Below are 23,831 nucleotides of genomic sequence, written 5' to 3' on the forward strand. Positions count from 1 at the left end.
ACCACATTAAGTTGAAATTATGCAGAGTTCTGGAGGGCATGTACTGGCCCTCCAGCACAGAATAACACTCTATCAGGCTTCATGCCAACAGAACTCACCATTCTTGCAGAGCAGGACAGCCAGGTAGCCCTGAGAAGAAGAGTTGATACAGAGCAGGAGGCTGGGTGCCTGGGCTGTCACAAAGCTCAATGCAATGTTTTCTTTGGATGGGGTTGAATCTGCATAAATCGCTGAGGAAGAGAGGCTTATATTCTTGGTCACCGGGTAGGGTTCTTGAAACATGTAAGTCACTGAAGTGCCAGCCTCAAAGACAGCAGAAACCTCTGCAAAATATCAGAGGGGAAAGCACACATTAAAACATTTGGTCGAGTATTCCAGGAGAGCCACCATTGCTTGTTTATTGTTTCCTATGCATCGGTCACTGTGTGAGAGTTTTTACATGAATTATAGAATATGCTTCCCACAATAATTTTGAAGTGGCAGAAATCACCATTTCTATTTACAAATGAAAAACATGAGGCTTGCCGGGGGTTAAGCACCTTGAACAAGGTTGTGTGGCTAGAAGAGAGAGCTCAGATTTGCACTGTGAAATGTAGGACCGGTTTCACATATATCTGCGGAATAACTACCACGTGCCCGGCTGATTTCTCGAGAAGCAAAGAGGAGATGTCCCGGCCTCCGGCATAGTAGAGAGAAATTGCACCAGGATTATCTTACTTTCAAAACTGAAATCCTAACAATTCTGGTTTATGTTTTTCTCGTGGGTCAGGGGGGTGTTGAGTGGGCTCAAAACTACTGAGAGTAGTACATTGGGAAAGAAAGCAATTCTCTACGGTGCTGGGTAAAGTGTGAGGACCCGTGGAAATGGAGGAGAGGAAATCTGTGGAAAGAGTAGGAAAGGCATAGTATCCAATTCCTGGACTCAATTATTTTATTTTAATTTTTTTTTATTTGAAGGATACTTGATTTACAGTATTTTGTTAGTTTCAGGTGTACAGCACAGTGATTCAATTTTACATAATATGTATCTATTCTTTTTCAGATTCTTTTCCCTTATAGGTTATTACAAAATATTGAGCATAGTTGCCTGTGCTATACAGTAGGTCCTTGTTGGTTACCTCTTTTATATATAGTAGTGTGTTTAGGTTAACCCCCCAATCCTAATTTATCTCTCTCCCCTTTCCCCTTTGGACTCAATTATTTTAAATATCTAGGGAATTGGTTTTCAATTCCAAAAAAGAGCAAAGACTTTGGCAAATAGGCATTCCCATGGGAAACAATTCCTACAGCAAAACATAGAGGATATAGATCTGCCATCACCATTGGGAAGGGAAGCCTCTACAGACTGATGACATTCAATTAGCAGGAGCAGGAATCACCCAATCCTCCCTGTATAATGTCTTCACTCCAACTGCTATCATTTTAGTTCAGTGGAATCAGCAAGGATCCAGTTTCACCACTGGATCTGAAGCCTCCTTTGATTTCATACTAGCTGTGTGGTTCCAGGCAAGTTAGTCAAACCCATGGAGATGGTTTTCTCATCCGGCAAATGGGAAACATAACACCTCCCTCAACAATATTTCTGGGCAGATAAACGAGAGGATATATTAAAGCTCTTAAGAGAGTTACCACCACAGTTTAAACTCACAGACTCTCCATATTAGAAGAGAATTTAACCTCAACCCAAAGTAATGCCCATCATAAAATATATCTGTTTAATGACTGCACATGCATCCAAGTGCTGGGATATTTTCTTCTTTGAATCAAGGCCGCTCTTAAGTTTACTTTCAATTTTATCTCTACACAGTATCAGGGTATGGAGCAAAGGTTCCTCAGTAGAATAACAGAGCTTAGATCTGCAACAAACCTCTGCTATGAAAACAGCACATTAGACATGAATCTATTTTTTTTCTTTTTTTTTTAATTGAAGTATAGTTGACTTACAATGTTGTATTGGTTTCAGGTGTACAGCAATGTGATTCAGTTATACATACATATATATTTATTTTTTTCAGATTCTTTTCCCTTATTACAAAATATTGAGTATAGTTCCTTGTGCTATACAATAGGTCTTTGTTGGTTAAAAAACACATGAATCTATATTGGCATAATTAATTTCTCTTTTTCCTGAATGATAGATTGAGTATCCGCAATTCCCCATGAAGTTCTCTGATTGAGTTGGTGGCACCTAGAACATAATCAAAGCTGGCTTTTGCTTCCTAATTCCATTGCAAATTTGTTCTACCTTTGTGAAAATTCTGTAACAGCCTGTCACGGTGCCAAAAAAATTAAAGTTGCATATTTATGCATATTGCTGAGCAGACTGGGAATACCAGTTCCTTTTCACTAAAGATTCAGAGAAAGTGTTCTGCATTTTGCATGCAGGTTAGAAAGTCATTGGTCCTCCTGATTACAGAGATCTCTGCAGAAACTGGTGACAGGAGGGTTCTAGTTGATCATCAGCTGGATTCAAGCACTTTTCTCAAGTGAATTTCCTTGGGGACATTTGGTCTGCATTTTGAGCTACTATCTCCTAGTTAACAGAGTAATGGCTTTTATGGGATGTTCATGTGTGTGTTCAAATGTAAGTATAATTCAGATCATTCTGTCATGAATAGTATATTAGATACAGGCATTCATATTACGTTTTTCCCTTATACTTAAGATAGGAAATTAAAATGAAAAGCACTTTTTAAACTAGAGCTGTCCTACCAAATTCTGTCTTCCCTCCTCCCCAGCCCCAGTTGTATTTTTATTTATTTAGATATTGTGAATTTCATCCTAAAACTAAATTCAGCAAAACACCTGGATTTGATTATTCTCTCAGTTTCTTTTCTTTTATAATCTAAGAGTTTGAGCTCTCTGATCATATTTAAGCTCTCTGATTGATTTATCTGAACATCTGAGACCACTGGGCTAAATGAAAGAAAAATCTTCACTTGAAGGTGATTATTACCAATGACCATCATGCTACTCTAGGGCCATGATAACCAATATTAGCAACATCCTTTGAGTATCTACCTGGTGGGAGAAACTGTGCCGATTAGATTCTGAGAAGACAGGACACACATGAAAAGAAATAAGACCGATGGAAGGTGGCCTTGGATGTGATGTGTGAATGACAGAGACATTGAGTCCCAGAGTTGAATGCCTTTGTGGGCGGGAGCAGCGTGAGAAGACCTGAAAGAGGAGCTGGGTATTGACTAGGCCTTAAAGTGTGTAATGAACTCAGAGCAGGTGCTAGGAGTCAGGGTGGTGCTGGAGAGGATGTGTATCTCCAAGGCAGCCTTGGAGTCAGATTGACATGGGTCTGGCCCCTGTCTGTGCCCTCCTCCTGCTTTCTCATGAGATCCCATCAACTGCTGGCTATTCATACACAAACAGGGATGAATTCAATCTCCTGGCAGGCAGATGGGTTGGAAGAGAGGATGTAAAGGGACAGAACATAGTAGGAACTCAATAAACAAGAGCTGGTCTTAATAATAGTAATAGAAATAGATTTAGAATTAGAATAAGTATAAAGACCAGGCCTTAATGAATAGGCTAGCGGTTCCATAGAAACCAGTCAGGCTGTAAGTAATTTAGAATAACTTCAAACAAACTGAAAATAAATGAAAGAAATGGGAATTTGAATGCTGAGTGGATATTTCATATTATTAAAAAGTTATTAAAATTTTCTCACTATAACATTCCTGTGGATACATATTTTTATGTCACCTTTTAACAATACATATTGCAGTATTTATAGAACTGATGTGATATCTGGAATTTGCTTCAAAATAATAAAATTCCCTGGTGGTCCAGTGATTAAGAATCCACCTTCCAATGCAGGGGATGTGGGTTCGATCCCCGGTTGGGGAACTAAGATTCCACATGCTGTGGGGCAAGTAACTACTGAGCCCACACACTCTGGAGCCCGTGTGCCACAACTAGAGAGAAGCCCACGTGCCACAATGAAGAGCCCACATGCTGCAACTAAGACCTGACACAGCCAAATAAATAAATAAATAAATAAATAAATAAATAAATAAATAAAAATAATAGGAGGAGGGATGTTAGGCTATAGATAAAATAAAAATGATCATGAGTTAATAGTTGTTGAAGCTAAATAATGGATGCATGGGGGTTCTGAAACCCTTCTCTCTACTATAGTGCATAATTGAATTTTTCTGTAATAAAAAGTAAAAAAAAATAATACAAGTTGGCAGGAAGGTATATATTATAGAATTTTTTCAACAGGTTTTTGGCAATTGCTAAATTACCCAAATATGTATACTATTTTGTCACTGAAATTCCATTATTAAGGGAATAATCAATACATGTGTTTATCACAGCATTATTTATGTGCAAAATCTGGGGCAATCTAAAATTCCAAAACAATAGTAAGAGCATTTACTGAGACTTTATAGGCCAGGCATTATCTCAATTGCTATGTGAAGTGCTCGTTAAATTTCCATCACAATCTTTCATGAAGAATTCCTGAATTTTCCACAGTTTACGGACGAGAAAACCAAGGAATCGTGAGGTTGAATTACATAACCAGTGTCACACAGTGTAGGCTGTAGATGAGCCAGAATCTGAACACAGGCAGGACTGGTACCAGAGTTCTACTACTGCTACGCTAAAATGCTCTGTGATAAAATAGGTCAAATACACAGAAGCAATTCCACCAGGTGGAATATATTGCAGTCATTAAAACTGATGAATTATATAGGAATGCCTATGAAATGAAATAAAGAAAATTCAGAATATAAAATGGAATGGACAGAGTTATCTCAGCTACACTAAATGCAAAGAAAAGAGCTACAAGAAAATCGAATCTCCTTTTTAATGGTTGTCTTTGAATGATTAGCTTGGTTTTTATTTTTCTAGATTTCCAGATGTATTTTCAAATAGAATTCCAAATATATTATTTAGAGTTTTTAATTCAAAAAATTTAAATGACCGTCATACCTAGACACTTCAGATAGTGGTTGGGGTAGAGATGGGATACAGACAAGTACACAGATGGTATTGGAACAACTGGATAGTCACAAGCAAAAGAATAAAGTAGGACCCCTACCTTACACCATATACAGAAATTAACTCAAAATTTATCAAAGACTAAATGTAAGACCTAAAACTACAAAACACTTAGAAGAAAACATAGACATAAATCTTCATGACATTGGATTAGACAATGGTTTCATAGATATAACACCAAAACACCAGCAACAACAACAAAAAATAGATAAATTGGACTTCTAAAAATTAAAAATTTTGTGCTTCAAAAGATATTGTCAAGCAAGTGAAAAGGGGAGAAACATTTTGCAAATCATATACCTATTATGAGAGTTATGTTCAGAATATAAAAAAAAATCCTACAACCAAACAATAAAAAGAAAAATAACCCAGTTTAAAAATAGGCTATAGATTTGAACAGACATGCAAAGAAGATGCACACTTGGCCAATAAGTACATGAAACAGTGTTTGGCATTATCAGTCATTAAAAAATGCAAGTCAAAATTACAATGTGATATATTCTTTCACACATTCACAGCAGTGTCTTATGGAAAAGATAGTAACAAGTGTTGGTGAAGATATGGAGAAATTGGAATACTCATACATGGCTGGTAAGAATGTAAAATGGAGAGGTTACTTTGAAAACAGTTTGGCAGTTCCTCAAAAAGTTAGACAACATGTAATTACTATAAGACTCAGCAATCCCATCTGTAGGTATATACCCAAGGGAACATAAAACATAAGTTCATACAAAAAATGTACATGAATGTGAATAGCAGCATTATTCATAATAGCCAAAATAAATGGAAACATCCCATGTCCATCGCCTAATGAATGGATAAACAAAACGTGGCACATCCACACAATGGAATACTCTTTTGGAAATAAAAGGAAGTAAAGCACTGATAAATCCACAGCATAGATGAACCTTGAAAACGTTATGCTAAGTGAAAGAAACCAGACACAAAAAGGCCACTTATTGTATGATTCTATAGATTTTCTGAAATATCCAGAATAGGCAATTCCTAGTGACAGAAAGTTAGATGAATGATTTCCAGGGACTGGGAGAAAGGTGAATAGCTCCTAAGGGGTATGAGATTCCTTTTAGGGATGATGAAAACATTCTAATATTATGGAGTGGTGATGGTGGTGCAACTTTGTGAATATAGTAAAAACCCCTGAATTGTGCTGTTGAAAAGGGTGAATTTGGGATATGTAAATTACATCCAAAAATAAAAAAAAGAGAAACACATACACAAAACAATAACAAAAAAACCCCTACATATTTGAATCCTATTAACACATTCCTGTACAGGATGAAATTAGGGTCAAAAACGGGAAAAAGGAATCAAAAAATGCTGGATGAACCTCCAGCTCTGACATTTACTAGCAGTCACTAAACCAGTGTGATGGTCAGTATTTTTACGTGTTAAATGCAAATATTGCTTCTTCCCTCCTAGCCTGGGGATAAGGACTAAATGTTGCAGTCAATAACTGCTAGCTAGTTTGTGATTACCATTCCTTTGTATCCCACTCAGAAACAGAAAATGGGTCAATAGACAGTGGTTCTAGACCAGTCATTGGTCATGGACAAATGTCCTTAATTCTACACCAGATACTTCCAGGATTGGCAGCCCCTAAAATATATATGCCATAGAAAGTTAACATAAAAGACTCCCCTAACAGAGAACAGATTTATCCAGGACCATCTTGGAGCTAAGGGCTCCCATTTGAGTCCCAAGCCACACTTCCCAGACCCAACTGGCATTGCTCAAAGATGCATTTAAAACGTTCATCTCACATACTTTGCAACTGCTGAATATAAAGGGAATCATTTCCTTAGATTTATGAGATGGGGGAAAAGTTCACAGTGAAATATGAAGGAAACTGAAAAGGCTAAGCAAATATCTGTCAAACTAAAACATGGGGAGAGAGCACAGCAGATATCTCAAGAAATACAGTCGAAAGATGCAGTGGCATGGGCAGAAGATAATGAATAGGAATTGTTTCAGAGAAAGGAACCAATGGGAAATTAGGCTCAATTTAGAGCAAGATGATCTATGAGATGTTTGAATAATGTCTCTGGAGAAATACAGAGAGGTCTACCGTTTTTCTTTATTTTTTTTTTTCCCAAACAGACACTGGGTATAGATCTTGTAAAATAATGCTAGTATATTTTAGGGACTGGGTTTGGTGGTGTTTATTCTGCATTTGCTTCTTCTACCCTGTGGGGCCAGTCTAAGGGTGGCATTCAAAATTTCAGGGGAAGTTATTCCAGAGACTTCCACCAGGGTGAAAATCCAGGAGCACTTTGTTTTAGCTCACAGGAAGAACCTACTGGGGTGGGATCTCTTTTATTTCAAACTCCCATGTAGGACCGACACTCTGTTGGCCCTATAATTTCTACCATTAATTTTCTCCTGAGGTGCTCAATGCTTCCCAGCAATAACAAGCAAGTAATTCAAACTAATTGGGGAGGAGGGCAGTGTCAGTGAATGAAGAGCTTAAATTATAGCCCTTCAAAGAGAACACTGGGTGCTTTTTCCCCTGCTGTCTTTAAGTTCCAAGAGTAAGTTGAACTAAAATAAAGCATTGTTTGTTAGGGGTGCGCTTGAAAAATGTGTTTTAAGGAACTGACAAGAATTATTTGTAATTGCCATCATTGTCTGTATGTAACTGGTGTTTCAAAGTGATTAAAACATTTTATTTTAATAGTTTAAATGCTTCTCTTGAAATATTGTTTACGTTCTTGGTCAACAAACTTTTTTTCCATCAATAAAATAAACTTTAAAAGATTCTGCGAAGATTGATAGTAGACCAAATCTTTTGTCCTTCTAGTTGAAAAATACTAAGTATGGATACTGAATAATGAGTTTTTATAGTTTGTAGTTATTTTTAATTGCTCCAGAGAATTTACACCATAACCATCATTCCTTGTTTAAGGTGTATATCCAACATATTTAGCTTTTATCAATGAAATGAATTCATAAGATTAGGAGGGTGTGTGGAAAGGCACTGGGGCAGGGATTTTTTTTCTTTCCTTTTTTTTTTTTTTGGCCACACGGCGCAGCATGTGGGATCTTAGTTCCCCGACCAGGGATGGAACGTGTGCCCCCTGCATTGGAAGTGTGGAGTCTTAACCACTGGACCACCAGGGAAGTCCCTGGGGCAGGGATTTTTGACTCTTGTGCTCTATTCTCAGCCCCCTGCGGAACTAAATGTGAATCTTCGGGCAAGACTTTTAAAGCCTCAGACCCCGACTCATGTCATCTGCAGAACAGGGAGATTTTACTAAATACATGATATGGATTTTACTAACTCACCTACACTCTCCGTATTGTAAAATGATTTACAATGGCTCCAAGGTCTCTAAGGGCTTTCCAGGGCTAGATTCTATGATTCTTTGATTACATTTGTGGACGGAGAAATTGGAATTGGAAAGGTTAGTACAACAGAAATGACAGTCCACCTCTCCCGGGGCTCAGCTGGCTCTAGGCCACGTCAGGTGTGTTTTCCTGTTTCTATCCATCCAGTTCAACTGGACTGCCAGTATCCACACACAAGAAGAATGAGTATATGTAATTATGTTAAAGAGCTATGCAGAGTCTCTAAAGAGAGGGAAACTGAGGAAGAGTAAATGATTGTTTGAGGACTGTCTAGGGCATGGGTTTCCTATGACTTGACTACAACCTGTAGGCACTAAAACACAGCACATGGGGAAAACGTAAGTTTCTATTGTACCTTTTCTGCAAAAGGGCCCTTCGTATGGCGAATTGGTGCAGTCGCAGAAGTATCCACTGTGCTTCTCCACACACTTGCTCCCGTTGTGGCAGATGCGGCCGTAACTGCTGCAATGGCCCGGGCATCCGGGCCGGACTCCAGACGTGACCTTTGCCCTCTCCTCCAGGTCCAGTTTCTGCCCATTCAAGTGTAAGGAGCGTATGCATCCTAGGAAGCCTTTCTGTCTTGATGATGTTCCCCCTGTGCAGTGAAAAATAAAAGGAAAAAATATATAGAAGGTACAGGGTTCACGTTTTTGAGGTTTAATATCAGCACTGGTGATAGTTAATTACTGTGCTGTCAGCATCCCGTGTTGAGCTTTCCTATTAGTTTCCGGTGAGAATTAGGAATTCAAAGAACCTGGGGAAAAGGCATGTGTTTCCTGGCTGGAAAATGAACTCCCCCACTCAAAAAAATAAATAAATAAAAGACTGTGGTTCATGTGGAATCCTGTACTTGACATATTTAAGATACAAAACTTCAGATGGCCCCATTCCTTGCAAATAAAATGTGCTCTTTGTCTATAGCAGACATTTATCTGAAGGTGAATGCACAGAGTGGGATTGCCCCTCTGGTGAAGTTAGAAGCAAGCTAGGTTAGGTGCACTCAGTTAGAAAAGGCAATGAGTGTTGTAAAGCTTATGCAGCAGAGTGTCGTGTACTATGAAGAGGTGTATGTTAGGACCGGACAGATATGGTGTCAAACTCCACGCCAGTAGCCCATTAGACATAATGACCACTGGATCCCCTAAGCCTCAGCTCCTTGATCTGTAAAATAAGAATCAGTCTATTTCATGTGTTCATGGTAAGGCTTTGCAATCATTGGTCTTCACTATCCCTTCTCTTGAGCCCTCAAAATGGCTAGAACTAGTAGGTTGTATATATATACATACTATTGATTACCCCCAAATGATTATTTAGAAAATAAATTTTTCCTTCTGGAATACAGAATAGAATTGCAACCCAACTTTCTGCTGAGGGTATATCTTGAAGGTTTCAGCGAGATTCACAATGCTTGTTGCAAATTATTTAAGAACAGAGGAGATTCAAAGTGACAGAGTGTTTTGTTACTGTTGGAAACCTAGAATCCTACCAACCTAAATCAGAGGATATTAGAAAAATGTGTAAGGAGAGACAACACGCCAAGAAATAAGCCAAATTCCAACACCATATTGATTTGGTGTTGGGAATTCTGGGAGCTCCCAGAGAAGACACAGGGCCAGCCTGCCCTTACAAAACACAAATTCTAATTGAAATACAATGCTTTGGCCTCAAGTCCATTCAAGTGGATAAATGGAGGACACACTCAAGTCTTCAAGGTCTACAGAGTGTTCTAACGGAAAGGAGAATGTGTTAGAAAACAAGGGCAGTCAGTATTATGACATAATATGAGTGTGTTTCGTGTTTGGTAATTGCAATCATTGTTGCTTTTGTTGTGGTCATCCATTTACAATGCTTGGTGTCAGTTTATTTATCTCTTGTAAAAATAAAATACAGTGTGTGTGTGTGCATGTGTGGAAAAAAAAAGTAAATAAATAAAGAATAAAAATAGCAAAAAACAGAAAACAAGGGCAGTACTGATGTGTCATTTGTTTACTGTACATATCTCTCATTTCTGAGTCTCATTTACGTGTAATCCCTCATGCTACAATTTTATTAAAACTTGGTCTTGCAAATGACCAGATAAAAATATATTCCCATCAATGTGGATACAAATGTGAATTCCAAATGTGTTATCTCTGACCTGGAATATCATATTAAACAAGAAACAAAGCAGTAAGTTAAATAAATGAAACTGTAATGCAAAAAATAATAATAATAATTCTGGCACGTCAGCCTGGCAGGGTGGACAAGATAATAATTAGCAGTAGGGTTGGAAGTAGGGAGAATTCTGTCTTCTCTGAATCACACCAGGTCATCAGACCCATAAATATATGTATGGTAGTCATTGGCTGCCTCTAAAAGACTGAAACAAAATGTTTTTAAAGAATTAATCTAGTCTCTTATTCCGAAGGAGTGATAAAACTCCACTCTATTTTCAGTTCTGATAAGTGATACCCAAGCAGGCCAGAAGGTCAAACCCACATTGTTTTCTCCTGTCTGTCTCAATTTTAGTGAGTAAATCTCCTTTTAACTACAAGATAAATCAATTATAAATACAAGCAGATCATAGGGAAAGGTTCATTATTTCTTTCCTAGAGATGGTGTAGAATAAAGAGAGGAGGATTTATGTAGTCAAATGTTTTGTTTTATTTTCCCCTTTATTTTGTAGTCACTCCCTGTGGTGGGTTTGAATAACTCTTCATAAATCTTGTTAGTGGCATTTTTCTTCTAAGCGGAGGTGGAGAACGCAAGATCTATTGCACATCTGCTTGCATGTGACTTAGTCAACACGTGTATAAACGGAGAAGTGGCTGGGGTGGTTTCTCTGGCAGAAATACACTCCTTGATGTTTGAGACATATAGAGTATGGTGAGAATGACCCCAAACAAGGGGATCCTTTCAATCCTAGATGCTGATAAAACAATGACACAAAGAACATGAACCAAATTGTGCAATGAACTAAATTTCCATTTTTGCCTGACTGCTTTTTATTCTTTTGATTCTTTAGAGGTTAGGCTCTCCTTTCTTCATGGAGAGGTAATATTGTAGACCAAGAATAGAACGCTTCTAGAAAGATGCTCCCCACCCACACACACCCAATCCGGTGGTTAGCACTCTCCATTTTCTGACATTACCTACTATGCATTGTGTTGATGGAGGTGAGAATCTTCCCTGAAACTTGAATACTGTACAGAAAGGCAGCCCCAATCTTCCCTCCCCTTTCTCACTCACAGCCCTTTGCCCACAACCCTGTCCTGTGGATATGCCCTCCCAGCTATCTCCAAATCGATCTGCTTCTTCCCACACAAAGAGCCATGTCTTGAATCCCTCTCACCCCCACTTGAATCCCTTAAACTGAAACAGGCTGGGACCTGGGACCTGGGACCCTTTGCTGCAGTACTTGCACCTGGACAAACATCTCCTCAAGCAACAGATGCAAAGACACTATGAGGGACTAAAAATAACTGCGTGCATGTGCAGCTGGGGCAAATTCTGGACAAGAAGATACAAAAAGACCAAAAAGCCCAACTGCCACTTCTGAACAGCTGGGAGCGAAAGCAGGGCACTGCGCATGCCCCCTGCACACAGCACCACCGAAGGGTGGGCAGGCCACCTAAGTCCCAGTGAAGCCTTGCCTGAATTTCTTGTGTGGCCTCTAGAGTCAATTTCTATTGATTGGTGCAGGCCGAGAACCCTGGTCGGTATCAGCACCACCTGCTAACGGATCTTACTACCCTCAGCCTTGACTCCTTCCACAGACTCACCACTTTGCAATCAGAGAGGCCAACCAGATGTGGAAATCTGATCCTGTTTAGTGCCCTTCAGAGACTAGTCCTGAGGTTCAAGCTCAAACCCTAGATGGCACTGCATAGATCTGGCCTCTGCTTACCTCTTCATCCCCTCCTCCTGCACTCCCTGCCCTGACTTCAGTGCACCAGGCTTTCCGAACTACAGTGGCTCCCCACCGCCCATGGTCTCTCTCACCTTCGGACCTCCTCCTGTCCTGTGTATTATGTGGTGTATTACGCACATCTTCCCCCTTACTCTCCACTGTTCGCTTTAGTCCATCCCTGCAATCGCAGACACACACACTGGCACTCACACACATGCGTCCCTTCATCCATATTTCTGCCTACCCAGGATTTATTTTAATTAGTTGCCAATGTTTTTAAACCATGAACTATTTGAACTCTAAAAAAAAATGATGATACAAACGAACTTATTTACAAAACAGAAATAGACCCACAGAGACAGAACACACTTATGGTTACCAAAGGGGTTGGGGGGGGAAGGAATAAATTAGAAGTTTGGGATTGACATATACACACTACTATATATAAAACAGATGAACAAGGACCTACTGTATAGCACAGGGAATGCTACTCAATGTTTTATAATTACGTATGAGGGAAAAAAATCTAAAAAAAAGTATATATATGTATAACTGAATCACTTTGCTGTACACCTGAAACTAGCACAACATTGTAAATCAACTATACTTCAATTAAAAAAAAAAAAAAAAAAAAGACCATGCCCTTATGTTAGCACTGGGCTTGGCACAGAGTTAATTCATTAATTAATTTAATTAAATAGAACATGAACTATTTAAAAAATTCTAGTAAGTCATTCATTGAAAAATCAGAAAACCTGTTAACAATAAAGCTGCTTTCCTGCATGACAGAGCCCAGTTGCAATGGGAGCAGTTCCTGTAAGACAGGACATGCCCTGTCCGCTTGGCTACGTTCCCCACCAGAACCACTTCATTCATTTAGACTGCTTTCCTGACCCTTGCAGGTACTTGAATTTTCAGCTAATGCTCTAATATATTTTGATCTTATTTTTATCTCCTTCTTGCCTAGAGTTTAATATAAAGTTGGAAGAAGAACAAAAATAAACGTAGCATTATCCTTAAAGCAGATGAGAGTCATGTTTGGGAGTCTTGTACTTAATCTGCAAGCTGTTTAAGAATCCAAACAATGCTTCTAATTCTAAAAAAAAAATAATAATAAACATACTTGCTGTATGCTAGAAACATAATTAACTCATTTATAATTAACTCATTCAATACTCAGTGGGAAACAAGTTATTCTTCATATTATTGACATTGCATAGTTGAGGAAACTTAGTGTCAGAGAGATTGTTTTGGCCAAAGTCAAAAATCAAATTGATTGTACGTGGCAGAGCCAGAAGTCTGAATGAGATCTTTTGACCTTCAAAGCCTGAATACCTTCAAAGCCCTAAAATCCTAAAATGAGATATTTGATTAGACAAGCTTGAAATGGAGCAAGATCCAATGGTCCTGCCTGCCCCCATATTCTCTGCCTGCCTCTTGTCTGTAGAAAAATTTAGTCAAAGAATAAATTTAATCAGAGGAGTGAGAAAATGCAGAAGCGAAGGAAAACAGTCCAACAGGACAAAATAATAATCGTTTAGTCATTAAGTAAAGTCAAGGACCTTTAGTTCCTCTTCAAGGGCTATGGATGATATTCTGAGCCGTATCCTGTGAGATGTTTTGTAGATACTGAAACCCCCACCAGGTGGAAGAAGTTAACTACATGATGACCAGACTGTAGCCATGACATAAGCTGCCACAATTCCGAAAACTGGTGTCAAAGAAATAGGAACAAACAGATCCTGGAACTGAAGATTAGCTGTACTCAGAACAATCAAGATGACACTGGTCAGACCACTGCATGACCAATTTCAAGATGACGGTCAGAGCTGACTGTGCTGTTTCTGCATGTAGCCCCTCCCTCTACATATACATGCCTGAAACTCCCCTTTAAAAGCTCTTGCCCACCGATTGTCACTTTGGATATGAGTCCGCCCTCTCCGCCGGTTGCTGGTCTCTGAAATAAAGCCAACTTTCCTTTCCACCAACCTTGCCTCTCGAGTACTGGCTTTCAAGTGGTGAGGAGCCAGACTCCACTTTCAGTAACAATTTGGGTCAGTACTACAACTAAGTGCTGCTTCTACTTGCTTTTTCTCATCTCTTACATGGTTTCTCCCACCTAGTAATATACACGTATGCATTTATCTTCTTGGCTTCTGTATCAGTCTTCATGACAACTTAGACCATTAGTTCACCAGCCTAGCTAGAAGCAATTTTGTATGACTCTCTTCTGTTGGCCCTTGGTATCAAGTGTGTTCATTATGATGATGTTTCCTTGGACTGAGTATGAATCAACTCTTAAAAAGGTTACCATCATCATTCTAAACCTGTCGTAGAAAACCTCCATGTGTCAGCTCGACAAATGCTCATTGCTTCCAGAGAAACATCTCAATTCCTTGGGCCCTCCTTGAACAAGAGCCTCTGTTTTTCTCATATGTGCCTGCTGTCTTGATCATACATGCTCAAACAAAACTCCTTTGCTGAACTCTTGTTTTGGAACAACGTTGAATGTGCCAGGTTAGGCTCCCATTTCACAAAAATAAGTGGTGTCATTCTCTCTCTCTTCTTGAATTTGGAGCAGTTGTTTTCTATATGAACTACTTTGCCTAAAGTCAAGAGTCGAGTGAAGTGCAGGTGTATTACCATCTAGATTTCAAATTCTAAAGTGGGAGCAGGTTTAGTATGCATATGCTGAATAAAAACAAATGCACTAACCAACAGTTATCTTCTGGTTTTATCCTGCCCCTTCAACTGGCAGAATCTTGGTATCAGAAGGAAATCCTAGTGGAGGCTTTAATTCCAAAACGTAATTTCCTTAAGGATAAGGCATGCATCTGGTTAAGTTTTGCCAGATACAGGAATCAATAAACACACACTATGTAATAATGCAGGTGTCACTAACTGGATGTCTACAAAGTAAAATAGTGATAGTAAGAGCCAATTTGAACTAAGAGCTTACTTCTTATCAAGCACCTTTACCCATTGCATTTCACAGGCATTTTCTGATTTAACCCTTACCACAAATTGTGGTACCCAAACAGAATACCAAGTCTCCTCAGAAAACTGGAAAAGGGTTTGTTGGTGATTTAGAATCAGTTAACAACAGATTGAAATTATTTCCTCGTTTGTTTGGTAGAAATGAATGCTGTGAAAAACTTTTGAAGAAGAATTCAGCCACACTTACTGAGGGCCATTAAAGCATTATTATCATTGGCCTTACCCACATTTTAAAATAAATATTCCAAATGGAGCTGAGGGATGATTATACCCAGAAATATTTAATTTGGCTTTATACACTGTCATTACTAATACTTCATTATTTGCACACATAATATAGTTGTATATCTATAATATCCCCCCAAAATAATAATGGCAAATTATTACAATTAAAATGAAAGTATAAGAATGTGGATGGATATAAATATCAACATACCAAATCAATAATGGTCCAATAGAGCAACAATAACCAATTAGACCATGTGACAGCAAGAAAAAAATCCTATTTAACAACAAAAGCAGCCAAACATCTAGAAATTAACTTAAGAGCTATGGCTATAAAAAAGAAAGTAATAACAATTTACCTTGGCTCATAAAGAATAAATAAAGAGATGGAACATGTTTCCATATAATTTAGCAATGTATAGTTATTTCCTTTAATGCAATACAATCCCAATCAATAACCCAAGAAAATTTGTATCATTCAAGAAAAATTATTTTCATAGAACATGAAAAGCTAATTCTAAAATCCATAAAAAAGGTGGTTGATAATAGTTAACAGAGTGTTAAGAAAAGGAATCAGGTGTGTTTGTGGGGTCGAGGGGAGGGATTGTCCTGATTCAACATCAAAATATGTTCTGTACCTAATGTCTGCTCCCTGGGGTAGAGACTGCACTTGTGCTGCCCTGGCAGCTTCTTCCTTTTTGTTATGTAAAATTCATTTCTGATAAACATCAAAATGTACAGTTGCTAAAGTTATGATTATGTATACCTTAATGATTATTAAAGTATTAAAAAAAAAAATAAAATAAATAAAAATATGTTCTGTAAGTATGATGTTGGCACAGCACCTGGAAAAAAACTATGTACATAAAACAGAGTGGGAAATTCAGAAACACATTCTTTACACAGAGAGATTTTAAACCTTATAATATATACTGGAGGTCCAAGTAACTAGGTAAAAGAGGAACCATGAAATAAATGGAGATGACAAATAATATTTGGGGAAATAAATAAAATTACAACCCTACCTCAAAACGTTAAACAAATTCCACATGCAATAAAGACATAAAAATGACAACAAACAAAACAACGACACAAAAACTAAAAATATTAGATAAAATATTATATAGCAGTTTAAAATAATATGCTATTTATACTGACATGCTAAGTTTCCCATGGCATATGTTAAATAAAAAAGCAAACGAAAACAAAAGTACAGCAAGCAAGCTGTGGTATAATACATAGAAGTATATTGATTAAGTAAATATATCCACAAATAATAACATTGTATGGTGTTTCCTAAGGGTACTTAAATGTATGTAACTACTTTAATGCCTGGAAAGTGTCATACTGGGCTAATATTGGTCGTCTCTAAGAAGAGCACTAAGGGCTTCCCTGGTGGCGCAGTGGTTGAGAATCTGCCTGCCAACGCAGGGGACACGGGTTCGAGCCCTGGTCTGGGAAGATCCCACATGCCGCAGAGCAACTAGGCCCGTGAGCCACAACTACTGAGCCTGCGCGTCTGGAGCTTGTGCTCCGCAACGAGAGGCCGCAGCAGTGAGAGGCCCGCGCACCGCGATGAAGAGTGGCCCCCGCTCGCCGCAACTAGAGAAAGCCCTTGCACAGAAACGAAGACCCAACACAGCCAAAAATAAATAAATTAATTAATTAAAAAAAAAAAAAAGAAGAGCACTAAGATTATTATTGAATAACTTTACAGCAAACATGTATTCGTGTACTGACTGTATAATTTAAAATAAATATTTCCATTTACTATGTATATCATGCATAATGCTGCTTATCTTTTTTAGAGGCATTTAAGAAATTATTTATTATTTCAAGTTTCAAAAGAAACTCCTTGTTATAGAATTATGTATATCTCTAAAAATTCTTTATTAATATACGTGGTATTTGGATATTAGCAAACACTTTTCCCAGAATCAGCATGTTTGTGCCTGTGGGGTGGGCTGGAGTATGTATGGGTTTTCTGCAAAGACTGTTTTTTTTTTCCAAGACTACAGACCAAAAACAAACATTTGCCTTCTTTTTAGCAGAATGGTGGCAGGGCACAAGATTTTGCCCCTTCAGAGCACAATATAGATGTTCTATGGAAATCCCCATTTGGTTATTATTTACAATTCAGAGGGAGGCGAAGGAAACAAGCGAGCAATTGAATTGTGCCTGTTTCCGTTGCCCACAGAACTGTGGAGCAGTAGGGAACTAGTTCCACCACACTTCAAGGTGGCTGATGTAGTGGTCAACTGTCTTGCTAAAGAAGCCTCTGAATGATTGCTTTGCATCTCATTTGGAGATACCCCTGAGAGAATATCAAGATGATGGGGCAGGCATTTGCAGCAACATGGATGGACCTAGAGATGATCATACTAAGTGAAGTAAGACAGAAAGAGAAAGACAAATATCATATGATATCACTTATATGTGGAATCTGAAAAAATGATACAAATGAACTTATTTACAAAGCAGAAACAGACTTACAGACATAGGAAACAAACCTACAGTTACCAAAGGGGAAATGTGAGGGGGCAGGGATAAATTAGCTGTTGGGATTAACATATACACACTATTATATATAAAATAGATAAACAATAAGGACCTACTTTATAGCACAGCGAACTCTACTCAATACTCTGTAATAACCTATACGGGAGAAGAATCTGAAAAAGAATGGATATATCTATATGTATAGCTGAATCACTTTGCCATACACCTGAAATTAACACAACATTGTAAACCAGCTACACTCTATCATAAAATAAAAATTAAAAAAAAACAAAAAACAAAAAAAACGTTCTGTCAAATTATTTAAAAAAAAAAGATGATGAGGTAGGAAAGTCTGCCATAATCCTCATCACAGAGTCTGGAATAGTGACAGGAGCCAGTTTGACCAGATGAGTCCCATCTCCCGTCTCGCAAAGATGAGAGCACAGTAATCCCTCACTTTGCTTCCTTCTGCCACCGTTTTTGAAGATGAAAAATCACTGAGAAAATCACTATCAAAAACAGCTTTAAATCACCCTCCTTGCAAGAGCAACTGGATAAGAAATATCATAGGAGCTCCAGGTCTCTTCTAGAGTCAGCGGAGAAGCAACTTGCTTCTTCCAGGCTGGCTGCCAGGCCAAGTCATTGCCCAGATGACAGCAGCTTCAGGATTTCTTGGAAGTTGGGGCCCCTGGAAATCACTCTAATTAGTTTTCTCCAGGGAGGCCCTGCTGAGAACAGAGATTCCCTCAGAAGCTGAACCACAGACCCATTCAAGGAAATACGTCGATAAAGTAAAAGTCTATAAGCTATAAGAATTTTCCCTAATAGTCCCACCTGCCCTAGAGTGATCTTATGGTTGAGCTCAGGAGACCCGGAAATACAGAAGGAGCCTACGATTCACTAACGGGATGGTAACAGTGGCAATTCATGGCTGACACTTCTCACAATCCAGTCTACTAACATTGTCCTGACTTTCTGAGGCATGTGTGCAGTGATCACTTTGGGGTTCTTTCTTATTCTAGCTTCTTTTGTGGAAGAGATGGCTGCCACATGACTAGGGATATACATCATCAAATGTGGGAAGCAACTCTCTCTTATCAGAAAAATTAGCTGAAACTTGGAAATAAAGCAAAAAATCATGGATAACATTTGTCCAGTGGAGATGCAGATAATTTCTTTCCACCATAACAGATAACTCCGAAGACGGCCTGGTGAGCAACGGTTTCATATTTAAATCTACAACTTTATCCTAACTTTTTTGTTGTTAAATTCTCCGTACATATGCCAGCTTTTTAGATGTTCTCTGAACTGATCATGACATCTTAATGACTTCCTCATTAATTAGAGTGAAATAAAATCTTTGACTCATGTTTATTTTCTATTCGCCTGAAACTCATTTTAGCTTTTGGAAGATTAGATTTTAACACATGCTACCAGGATCAGTTAAAATGGTGTTACGTATCATTAGAAAATACGAAACTTATGGAAAGCTCTTAATCACACAGTACACAATAACTGGGGCTAATAATAATAATAACATAACAATAAAATAATAAGATATCTACGGAACTTTTAGTCTTTTGTAAACATGATGATTGAAGAGGAGTTGGCCAGGTAGATCAAGGGTGGGGTTGCCCATCCTACTTTGAGAGTCAGGACCATCAAGAGAGTGTGAATCAAAAAATGCAAACTCGACTCTAAGGAAGCAATTGAATTTAAAGGGTGTTTTGGAGAAGAAAGTGGGAGAAAAGGAGGCATTCTTTTATGGTTAATTCTTGGGAGGAATGAAAAATAAATTTCTCTTAAAAAATTACTTTCATTAAAAAATGTGTGTGTGTGTGTGTGTGTGTATTGCACAATTCATCCAAGTGATTGTGCCCCAGGTAGGGTTCTCCAGCAAACAGGCTGTGAGATGAAGTTAAAGGGGCAGGATGTTTCTCAGGGGGAACCGTTGGGAACCACACTTTTGAGCCAGAGAGGCAGGAAGCAGAAGTGGGCAAAGGAGTGAGCTCTGGCGCAGGCCTGACAGTCTAGAACAGCCCCACAGAGTGCTGGAGCTAGAAAAGTCCATCAGAGATGTGCTTCCTTGGGCCAAAATGGTTGTGCCTTTGTACCCTGGACTCAAGTGATTATTGTCTGTGGACCTCCCTGGAAGGACGGGACCTTGTCCTGAAGAGATGCAGTAGCTGAAGGGGCAGACAGAGGGAGACTGTCTTCCAAGAGCAATCCCAGCAGCAGGGTCTTCTTGAATGGGGTCCTGGGCAGGACATCCTAGAGTCTACACAGGTTCCTAAGCCTCTCTACACAGGCGGGGCCTGAGACGACCCTCCCCCTTCAGCCTGAGACATGGATGGTGAAGCAGGAAGCTGAATTAAAACATGGCACCTCTCACCTCTTCTACAAAATTGCCTTCCCCAACTCAAGTGGCTCTGAAGCCAAATCCTTTTCTCTCTGAATCAGAAGAAACACAGTAACACAATGAGAACAGAGTGTAAATCTGCCAATAACATGTTCAGAGAGTTCTGACTACATCTCCTTTCCCACCATTGTTCTGCTCCAAGGCTTTCTCACCTCCTCCTCTGAGTCGTCAGCTTTGTCGCCAGAGCCTTGGAGAAATGCAAACAGGTTATAGGCAGCGTTGCAGCATCAATATGCCAGGCTGGGCCAACTCTTTTCTAAACTGGAGCTTCCCTGGTTGCCCTGGTTACATCAGCTCAATGGTGCCTTGGCTTTGGAAAAGACACAACAACTTCTCACCTCCCTCAGCTTGGGTCCTTAAACATCCAGAGTGTACTGTTTTATTTTCCAGAAATATCTGGCTTGAATTTCATTTTATCATTATCACCCAAGCTCCACATGAATGGTGCTGTCCTAATGTTTTCCTTCCTTACTGAGTTACAGATTTTGATGACTGACAGTGCCAGAGTAACTAGAATGACTGCTTCTACCGTTGAGTTTTTGTGTGGTCCAAATCTCAGGGCTTTTCTCCCTGGGCTGCATGAGAACATGATGCCATGTTGTACCTGTCTTCAGAAAAAGATAGTATGCTTTGAGATGTGTTTTGTCAAAGGCAGAATGAAAACTTAAAAAAGTGAAACTGTACAAGAAAATTGTACATTCTCCTTCAATGGCCCATTACCAATCTAATGCGGCCAGTATAGGATGACATGAGCTTCAATAAAAGCGTAAGAGATTGTAGATAAACATTGCCAAAAGGGTTTTGGAATATTAGGGGGCAGAAAATACTAACATGGGCTATGGGGATGGGTTCATTGTACTCAACTCTCAACATTTTCAAGATGAGACAAAATTTTGTGGAAGGGGTCATTTAATCATTCACTTCTCTGAAAATAAAAAGAACCAGTGTTCTTTCAAAGCACTTTCAAGCTCTAAGAACATGATTTTGTGGAGCAAAAGTGGTGTTGTGGGAAAAAAATGCCTGAAGAAGCAGGTGGCTCTTCCTCATTTTTTTTTTCATTGTAGAAGCATTGAGTGACTGCCACTTGGTAGGTAACAAGGAAGCAAAGCATTCACGGGACTTGGCCGCTAGTGTTCTGATGTCTCCTAAAACTTCTTAAACGAATCAGGACACTTTCTCTTATTTAACTACTATGGGGAATATCAGAAATCATGTATTATTTTTTTTACTAAGACGATTCAAGTATACTTGACATATCACTTAACTTTGAAAAAATAAACTTGTTGGTAAATCAGACCTTATCATCAGAAATGTACAAGATGCTGAAAAGACCATGTCTTTACTTTTTGTTTCACCATTGACATCCTCCATGCACAATGGGTTTATGTAACAAATATGCTAAAAGGTGATTTTCCAGTTCTTCCTTAACATGAAAAGGATGTGTATCTCCTCCTGTGCTTTGAGACACAGTACGTCTTCCAGACAGAAAACTCTGCTGGCCTGTGTCAGGAAAGCCATCCTTGTGGGGCACTCGCAAGTGTAAATATAAGTGACTATTCCACAGAGAGACTCTAGCAGTTTCTGAAGTGTCAGGGCAGAGAGCAAATGAGAGCCACCTTTCCTGATTTCACTGCTGACCTCGCCTTGGACACGCTTCACCTGAAAATAGTAATAATAATTCCCAACCAGTGTGGAAGCAGGAGAAGCACTGAGGGTAGGGGGAAATGGCTTCAACTTTATGATTTACCAAGTCAGTGAAATACTTTCCCCAAGGAGTTCTAAGTGCGAGTTACTTCAGTTTATTTTGACACAAATAAAGCAGCTGAGCCAAAAAAAAAGAAAAAATAAAGAAAAAGAAAAAAGGTCCATAAAAGGCCAAAAAGATAAGAAAGTAAAGCAACACAAAAATGAGACTCACAGGCTCACAGCTTTACAAAATGTCCATTCTATAATTGCAACATATTTGGAAAGATGGGGTGTCAGATTTGGGGACAAAGAGATATTTTCCTTGCTGTTACATCCACATGGGCATGAGGGTAAGGATGATTGTCATGCTTAATATACAGATGGAGATGGGACATCCTTAAGTTGTAAGGGATCAGTTACCAGACTCATCAATTTCATTCTGCAAATAATAAAGACAATGAATCCACTTAGGCTAGTTGTTTTTCTACCAGGGTCCCATGGCCTGTTGGCAGTTGACCTGGAGTTCTTACCCAGATCTCTTCATTTCATTTTCAGCCATAAGTGCTAGTTCTTGGATTTCTCTTGCCTTTTCCTCGTATTGACTTGAAAAGCCAGTAGGGAAGAGCAAAGCAGAGGGATGATACTGCCAAGAGTTTTAAAGCTGAAACTACCCCAAGCTTGCAGTGCACATTTCAGAAGCTCTGTGTTATGAAGTTTCTCCTACTCTATTCAAGAAATGCAAGCAGTGAAATGGCATGGTTGCAACTGTCCCTAACTATCAGGGAAATAAAAGCTTGAAGTTAAAATACTGATTCTGGGAATCCAGCATGCATTGACTCAGGTATAAGCACTTCAACTTGTCACATTCCAATGACAGGGGCAGTGCTAAGAGATATATCCATTCTATAAAATTCAACCTGTTTCTGGTACTCGGGAAGCACTCACAAGCACAGCAGCAATGCCAGTGATTACCATGCTTGAACGACGCTCTGTTTTGATTGAAAGATCCTTCAGAGGTTAAAGGTATCTAGATAGACATAACCAAATTAATATTTAAGTACTGTCACACTCAATCTATCCCAGTAAAAATAGATAATGAACAAGGACCTACTGTATAGCACAGGGAACTATACTCGATAACCTATGTGGGAAAAGAATCTGAGAAAGAATGTATATATGTATATGTATACGGAATCCCTTTGTTGTACACCTGAAATTAATACATTGTAAATCAAATATACTTCAATTTTAAAAAAATTTGTAAAAAGCACAATGCAATCATATCTTTTTCTGCCTAGCAAATATCAAAATCCAATGACTCAAATTTTCTGAATGATAGAGAATGCAATTCGTCATTTTGGCTGCTCTAGCTAAGTAGAGGCCTTTTTTTTTTAAACCATTGAATCATACAAACTGGAAATATTGGGACTTCAATTTTTTTGGTCACCTGACACTTCTAAACAGGTTGAACACTAAAAAACAAAATTCAAACCAACAGACTAAAATGGCCTCCAACAGCATGTTTTTCTTCTTCAAGTACATTAAGACAAGTTCAATAAAGCAGAGTACCATCTGAGATGGAGCCTATTGGAAAGAAACATACCAGAAGCAGGTGCTCTTGCTGCAGCTGACCTTGGCTCCAGCTAGAGCAAGGTATCTCTCCAGACCCATAGACATGCTCTTACTCATTGCATTTGTGATCAATTAACAGAAACATCTAGAGATAAA

The 23,831-nt window shown here is 38.8% G+C and overlaps 1 protein-coding gene across 1 annotated transcript in view; it reads right to left on the reverse strand.

Moving 5' to 3' along the window:
- CNTNAP5 (contactin associated protein family member 5) overlaps positions 1-23,831 on the reverse strand; it is an 829,028-nt gene that overhangs the window by 69,684 nt on the left and 735,513 nt on the right. Inside the window, exons 18-19 of the mRNA XM_036857137.1 lie at positions 8,744-8,983; positions 99-323 (exon numbers count right to left, since the gene is read on the reverse strand). Coding sequence (XP_036713032.1) covers positions 99-323; positions 8,744-8,983 — 465 coding nt within the window. The remainder of the gene's footprint in view (positions 1-98; positions 324-8,743; positions 8,984-23,831) is intronic.

Source organism: Balaenoptera musculus, chromosome 7, assembly GCF_009873245.2.
Source record: "Balaenoptera musculus isolate JJ_BM4_2016_0621 chromosome 7, mBalMus1.pri.v3, whole genome shotgun sequence".
In the NCBI taxonomy this organism is placed as follows: Eukaryota; Metazoa; Chordata; class Mammalia; order Artiodactyla; family Balaenopteridae; genus Balaenoptera; species Balaenoptera musculus.